The sequence below is a fragment of the Alligator sinensis genome, unplaced genomic scaffold, assembly GCF_000455745.1.
Source record: "Alligator sinensis unplaced genomic scaffold, ASM45574v1 scaffold93_2, whole genome shotgun sequence".
Taxonomy (NCBI): Eukaryota; Metazoa; Chordata; order Crocodylia; family Alligatoridae; genus Alligator; species Alligator sinensis.
Window position 1 is genome coordinate 1,464,993 of NW_005841854.1, and position 7,847 is coordinate 1,472,839.

The 7,847-nt window shown below is 40.3% G+C and overlaps 1 protein-coding gene across 3 annotated transcripts in view; it reads left to right on the forward strand.

Moving 5' to 3' along the window:
• TBCE (tubulin folding cofactor E) overlaps positions 1–7,847 on the forward strand; it is a 50,580-nt gene that overhangs the window by 265 nt on the left and 42,468 nt on the right. For all 3 annotated transcript variants that reach the window (XM_006016348.3, XM_025213436.1, XM_025213439.1), the window contains exons 2-3: positions 1,862–1,999; positions 3,179–3,263. In XM_006016348.3, the coding sequence (XP_006016410.1) occupies positions 1,900–1,999; positions 3,179–3,263 (185 nt within the window). In that variant the 5' untranslated portion in view covers positions 1,862–1,899. The remainder of the gene's footprint in view (positions 1–1,861; positions 2,000–3,178; positions 3,264–7,847) is intronic.

Here is a 7,847-nt window from a genome sequence, read left to right on the forward strand (position 1 = left end):
TTTCCTCAGTCCCCCTCCCTGTGCTGCCATGTCTCGAATATGAGATTATCATGTGGGAAACTCAAAATGATGGTATTTGCTGCAAAACTGGTACGTGGGAAAAATATGGAAAAATAGTGTTCAAATAAGTATGCAACTAAGTCTTCTTTACTTGATATCGCTCACTGTAAGGCCCTAGCGAGTGAATGAGCATTGCGGCATCAACGTTGACGCATTTCTTTATTTTGAGGCAAGCAGTCTTAAGAGAGCACTGACAGCCAATCTAAACATTTGTTAAGACTCCCTGAGGGTGGCTTGTGTTTTGCGTGTGCTGCTGCATCAGTTATCTCAAAAATGATTGTACATTTTTTGAACTTGTGGTAGAGGTGATCTCTTTTACTAGACCAACTAGGTCTATTAAATAATAATAATAAAAGAGATCACCTTTACTATGAGTAAAGGAATACTATGATTATTCCTTTTGCCTCTGGACCAAGATGGCTACAACCTGGATGCCATTGTACGTTTTGAACATTTTTTACTATTCTCAATTGTACAAAGGTTGAAATTATCATACAAATATAATTATTGTACACCTGGCAACACTGTGACCTCCCCCCCCCCCCCACACCAAGACACCTATAAACCTTACCTTCAGTAAGGAGGGCCAGTACATACGTGACAGTTGGGTACTAGGAACAACGAAAGAGCAAATGGGGTGGGAGTGAGCTGGCAGGTTAATGATGATGAATGCACCAACAGGGGACACTGAGCAGAGCATGTCCGCCAATGCCTACTGGCCCTCGAATGAGTGTTGGTAATGCACTAGCCCTGGGGGTGCCACCCCAGGAAACTGCCTGAGGATGTGCGTGGACTGTCAGCGTCTGCATGGACATGTCAGTGACAGGCCTATTTGTTATGTGAGGTGAGGCAGCGATGGGCCTAGGCCAGAGGTTCTCAAACTGTCCACGAGCTCTATTGAGGTGGCCCACAGAAAGGTTGCAGAACAGTGAAGAATATCTGTACTTGTAAGGTAAGACTACTGATATTAAAATATGAGTCGTGTGCTTTGATTTGTAGAACAAAAAAAAGTTATGACCCGCCGAGACCCTCAGCAATTTTCAAGTGGTCCACAAAAAAAAAGTTTGAGAACCACTGGCCTAGGCCACCAAGAGAAGCCCCACTTAGGGGGGCCTAATGAGATTCTGGACTACAACAAAAAAGAAAATGAGTATGGGAGTGCAGTTCAAAGGGTGGTATTCTAAGGGGAGATGTAGAGCATGCCAGCAAGCATCCACTGGCCTGTGAATGAATCCAGAGCTTGTGGACACTGACCAGTGAAACTGCATAGAGATATGTGCAGACTGTCAGAAAAAGGCCTGTTTGTTACATATAGGGGATTGTGAACCTTGGTCCACACTGAAACTGCTAGCCCCTTCAAGAAGGGGCTATTAAGGGTATAACAACTGAATACTCGGGGCAAGTAAAGTGAAAACAAGGATGGGAATGGGCATCAGGGGCTCATAATGAGTGCTCCACATAGGGACACTGAGCAGAGGACACAGGCCAATGCCTGCTGGCCCTTGAACAAGTTCAAGAAACTGGTGTACACAGCCCTGTGAAACTCTGCCTGGAGACAGGCATGAACTGTTAGAGACAGGATACTGGGTCAGGTAGAATACTGAATTGGCCCAGTATAGCATTTCTTATGTTCTTATGTTAGGGATGAATGAGTGTATGTCAAAGTGAAGAGTATAACGCTGACAAGAAATATTCCTGCATGTAAAAGAAAACTTTGGGCAGCAATAAGGTAAAGCCAGAGCTATAAATGTAACAAAACCCTGTGAATATCAGTTAAGAATGTAGTTTCCTTGTTCCCCAGTCCTTTAAAAAAGTGCCTTCGACTCCATCTTCCTTGCGATGTCCAGCATTTTGCCTTCAGATGCTCTCGGCCGAAGAATTCTGTGTGATATGGAATATGCAACTGTGCAGTATGTGGGCAGTGTGCCACCTACCAAAGGTAGAGAAAGAAAAAGATTGTTAATGGTAAAGGGTTTGTAAACAAAAAGTTTGACTTTGGCTTTCTTACACTAGGCTTCCTTATGTCATATTTTTGGCTCTTGATCAGAGTACTGTTTTGCTGCCTATACAACTTTGTTTATTAGTTAACAATGTAAGTTGTCCCAGTGACCTGAACAGCTGCATTGAGATTTTTTTTTTAAATGCCAATAGTTGCAATTATAGCACGTGGTTACAAAATTGTCCAAAGGACTTTAAATCCTGAAGATAGTCTGATCTGAAATTGGCTTCAATACACGTTTCAGAATGGAGACACATCACTGGTTGCACAGCACCTCAGGCTGTCCTAGCACAGGAAAGCCCTGAGACAAACTCATTATTCTTTTGGAAGGTACTTGTGACCATCTCACTGGATGGGAAGGACTAGAGGAAAGGACAAGAAGTGAACCAGAGTGAATATTTAATACATTCCTACTATATGAATTAAAACTTCATTCATCTTGGAGTTCTTGTGACCTACACAGACAACAAAATGATGTCACCAGAGCCCTTACAGCCTCAAATCAAATCAGGGCTCATGATCTAAAAAATAATCCTATTTTGACAATGATTTTGAGGATGTTTTCTAATTATGAAGTAATAACACCCTAAGCTAAACATACTCTTGGGACAGAGACTTTATCTCTCAAGCCCGGTAGAAGAGGATATTAGGTGTGTAACATTTATAGCATCTGGGAGGTTTGAGAATTCTCTGTGCATTGGCACAGTTTCCCATTTGCAGTTACCTTTTTAGGGAGAGACTGCAGCCTGAAGTCTTTTGTAGGATTTTTGGACAGCTTAGGTTCCCTTTTGTTTTCCCTCTTCAGAACCTGTCTAATTTTTTTGTATAGCACTTTCACATAAACAATCTCGTTCAAGCTTTAGCTTTTATTTAAACAAAACAGTGTGAAAAAATGGGGGAAAAACACTTTATAGAAATGTTTTTTATTGCTGTCAGGAACTATGTCAGCTGTAGGCCAAATCATTTTGCAAATGTTAGAGTTGTCAGTAGCTTTTTAAGTAAGGATTTGCATTAGAAATCAGCTTTAAAGACACCTCATCCTCCCCATAGTTAACAAATCTAATAAATAAAAATGTTTAATATATTTGTGAATCATTGTATTATTATTATTATTTAAAGGGCTGTGGATTGGAGTAGAGTGGGATAATCCCCAAAGAGGAAAGCATGATGGTAATCACAAAGGAATACGGTATTTTAAATGCAGGTAAGTTGATTCTTGTGCAAGTTATATGTGACCAAGGCTATAAAAATGGGTGGGGAGAGAACCAATATGTACCGTAGCTATTGCCGGTTCATACTGTGTTCACTGAAGTCTGCCCTTGAGTATTTAGGAACTATTCCAATGGTCATGTAAGCCAGTGCATATTTGGTCAGACCCTAAACCAGTGGTTCTCAGCCTCAGACTTGAATCACTCCATGTAAAGTGTGAGCTCTTGGATTTCGCTCATTTTCTGACTAGGGAAAAATAATAGAGTAATTATTTTTTCTGCAAAGAACTCAGACCACAACAGCTAAGAAATGCTTTTGTCATTACAGATTTCTATTTGAAAACCCTGGGTGTAGCCTGTGAATGATGTGAAAGTGTTTGCACACATAACAGTGCTAATAATTGCGTGGCACCCTGTAACACCCTTAAAAGGATTTCACTACCCAAGGATGCCATGGCACTTGGTTGAGAATCACTGCCCTAAACTCTAGCTTTTACCACTGGCTGTACTGAGAAGCAGGTTTCCAGGTTGATCCAGTTGTAGGAGCTAAACCCAAATATCTAATTTTAAAGAGCCTGTTTGGAAGTTGTATTGCATCTGTGAGGTTTGACTGCTGGATGCCATTGATGGCTCTGTGTTGTAGATCAGTGGTTCTCAACCTTTCTTGTACCAGGATCCATTTGTAAACATCAATGGCCAGCCCTGACCCAGTGCCCCTCACTCCTGACCTGCTGTCCCTCCACCCCCAGATCTCAAGCTTCCCAGTGTGTGGGGCAGGGGGGCCCCAAGCAGCCCCTTGCAGGCAGGAACTGCTAGCTTGCAAAGGAAAAGCCACAGTTTCCCACATTTTTTTTCCTTTTGAAGGAGAATCCATTTTTTAAGTTTGTTGATACATTGTTAAAATTTGTTCGCAACCTTTTCATATATTCTTGCGACCCACTTTTGGGTTGTGACCCACAGGTTAAGAAACACTGTTCTAGATAGAGAGAAGGGTGTTTGGGAAATTGAGTTTAGTGGAGAAGCTTAAATGTCCTGCCTACTTTGTAATGCTGCAGAATTGTGTGAAGCTGGTTGTTAGTTACCAGTTCTGTGTATGTATCTCTTGAATTCAAGCAACAATTATTCAAACACCCCTTAAGGCAAGTACCGTTGAGTTTTGTGGGGTTCTCTTGTTTTGAGGGAAGATGTTTGGTCTCTTTGGTACATTTAATGGATGATCATGGGATATATTTAAGTCTTTTGTAAGGTATTGAAGCTTGGTGATAGTGTAATGTTTTTCTGAGGTTTATTGTATGTAATGACATGTTACAGTTCCTATTCTGTGTTAATATTTTACTTCATTTGCTGTTGCAAAACTATGGTTGCTTTAAATATATATTTAAAAAATCTTGAATTTTTGAGGAATAAGTAGAAATCTCTAGAAAGAGGGAACCTCTACAGATTTTTTTTTTCTTCTGTTTTTGTTTTCCCCTAAAAGCCCTTCTCAACAAACATTTTCATCCTTCCACAATGTCACCAGTCTGGATCAAATCAAAAACATTTTCATCAGTTTGAAATTCTGTACTTTATTGTTACATCAATGTAGATATTAAGGTAAATTTTAAACACTCCCCAGACAAGAATCATAAAAGCCAGGGCTGTCCTAATAATGTTAGCTTACTCACGTTTTATGTGGAGTATTTGGGTCACAAGATATAGGGACTAAAAACTTAACTAGAAATAAATGATATGCAGTAAGACAAGATAAGGATTTTATGCAGACTTTAACTTTTGTGTGTTTTGATTTTGAAAGTCTTTGTTTTAAAAAGGAAAATTATTTCAGAGGATCTTTTTAGGGATAAAGTAGTTTTTAAAAAAATTTTAAATCACAGTGTTACCCATATCACATTGCATTGTACTTATGTGTGGCTAGTCTTATTTCTGTAATGATAGTAAAAACAGTAGATTTTGACATAAAATTTTCCTTCACCATGAAATCCAGGATTTACTCATTCCCAGCAGACTGAAGTATTTCAGAGAAATTCAGATAACAGAATGATGAGAGGGGACCAAGTGATCTTGTTTCTACATCCTTTTGTATGTGTTTGTGTTTTACAGTCTCCAACAACTACTACAGGGCAGTTAACTTATTGTCAGTATTAATTTTTTTACAGCAATTTAGTGCTTTAAAGTAGTCAGTACCAAAAGTTTTTTTTAAACTACATGGCTACATAGCTTGCACCAAATATTTAGAATTAGTGGAAGGAGTGGTTTTTTTTCTCTATTTTCTGTGTTCATTTTCTCAGAATTTTTCTTGCTTTTGTCTGTCATTTGGAATTACTACTTCAGGCAAGTGATAAAAATAGAAATTAAATAGAAAAGTCTTCTGAAGGATGATCTAAATACTACCTATGGCTAGAAACTACCTATCTTTCTTTATGATTACTGTATTTATGCAAATCCGAGAAGACTCTGAATTTAAGATGATTCCCCAATATAAATGAACAATTTATAACTTATAAGTTTCCAAGTATAGAATCTATTATTGGAGGGTTGTCTTAAATTTGTACCCCCTCTGCTGCAGCAGGGAAAGCAGTGGCAGGAGGGCAGGTGGTGAGGGAAGAAGTGGGGGGAGCAGGCAGTGGGGTAGTTGAGCAGCCTGACACTTGACACACTTTGCCCTCAGCTTCATGTCCCCTCAGCCACTTGCCCCCTGTCCTGCCCAATGCCTGCCCCTGTCCTCTGCTTTGCGGGGCCTGCCCATCCGGCACCTGTCCCCCTGGCTGCACCACCTGTGACCTGCCCCTCTGGGGCACCCCCTACCCCCTGCTGCCAGCTAGTATCCCCCCCATGCCTGCTCAGAATTCTTGATGAGGAAACACCCAGTTTAGACCTGGGAAGGGGCACTTTGTGCCTGAAAACTTATCCAACAGCTCTTCCAACTACACTCAGTTCAGTAAAAGCTATCACAAAAAATCCTTACTTACTAATGAGGAACAACAATTCAGCCTCAGATGATTGCTATTGAAGAGTTTACCCATTATTTTCTTTTTTTTATGTGAATGATTAAACAAGTTACAGCCCCTAGAAGGATTTCAAAATAACCCCCTACTTAGCAAAAGGGGTTGAAGTGAATGAGGGTGGATTCTGTTTGACAGTGTAAATCAGAATTCTGTCTGCATGCGCTAGCACTCTGGACTCATACAGGGGGGAAGCCCTAGAGGCTTAATTATCAGAAAATGAGATGATAAAGCTAAGCCTATTCTTTAAGAGGGGAATGGAGAAGGAATGAGAGATGGCTTTGAGGGATGGATAGTTTTATGTCCTAAATCTAATAATAGTAATTAATAATAAAACTAGGTTTAAGGAAGATGAAGATATTCTCAGCAGAAAAGGAGAATTAAATATAATGACTCCAGTTAGCCAAAAAATTCCAATTCAGAATCCCAGGATTGCAGTCCCTCCTAAATTTCTTAGAAGTAAGGGTTTGTCAAAGGCTTTAAATTCAGTTGAAGCAAAAAGATGTAGAGATCCTCAGTGCCCAAGTCTGAGCTTATACTGCCACTGAGGAGAGAGGATTAAAGTGTGTGTGAGTGAGCAAAGAAGGCGGGTACAGTGTACTCATTTTATTGGCATATTGGGCAGCTCCATAACACAATGTCAGTTCCAGTTTATTAAGTATTATAACAAAATATTAGTTATCTGCATATTTGTAGTGCATAAAACACTGAAGTGCACAGCATCTTTGGGCCCTACCATCTACTTTGTAACCTAATGTTATGTCTTGTAACTGCATAGCTGCTGAAAATGACTATGAGCCAGCAATTTCAAGATCCCTAACTTAGCCTTGAACTGATTAGCCTGTCAGTTTTCAGGCTGCCACAAAAGGGAGAAGGTCCTCTGAAAAAAGTTGCAGAGCTTTAATGAGGTATGAAAAGCTTGGGTTGTTGTTGTAGTTTCATGAGCATTACAGGGAGTTGAGGTTAACAAATAGTCTTAGCCTTTTATCAGTCCTGGTCTATGTACTTAAACGGAGTACACTGCTTAGCAAAGATAAAGGTAGATAAAGGTTGTGCATAAAACACTGAAGCGCTTTATAAATAAAGGTAGATCTTTGCCATAGGTAAAGGTAGTCAAAAGGTGGGAGTGGTTTCTGCATGCTTCTGTTGAAGAAAACTTGTGAGAAGGTTTTATTTTAAACAGCTGTTCCAAACTATGGCCAAAGGGCAAGGTATTTTAATGTGTTTACTTTGTCCAGTCTAGCAAACCTTCTGGTGTGAATTATCCATACTCTAGTAGTTTACTGGGATTCTGCTCATCTGTAAGATTACTCTGCCTAGTAATGCAGATGTACAAGCAGATCCTAAAGTTGCATGTCTCAGCCACAGTGGTTTGTCTGGATCTGAGTTGTAACTGGCCAGGACTGTACCCAGGACAGTCCCCCTGTCTTTCTTCCCTCTGTACCTTTTTGTAGGGCTCTGATAGCTTTGGCAACAGGTAGTATGCAGGAGCAGCAGTGGAATTTGGGCCTACTGATGGAAGATGTCACCTTTTTTTGCTGCAGGCACTCATGTTGAGTGGGCAAGCCTCCTCTACCCGCC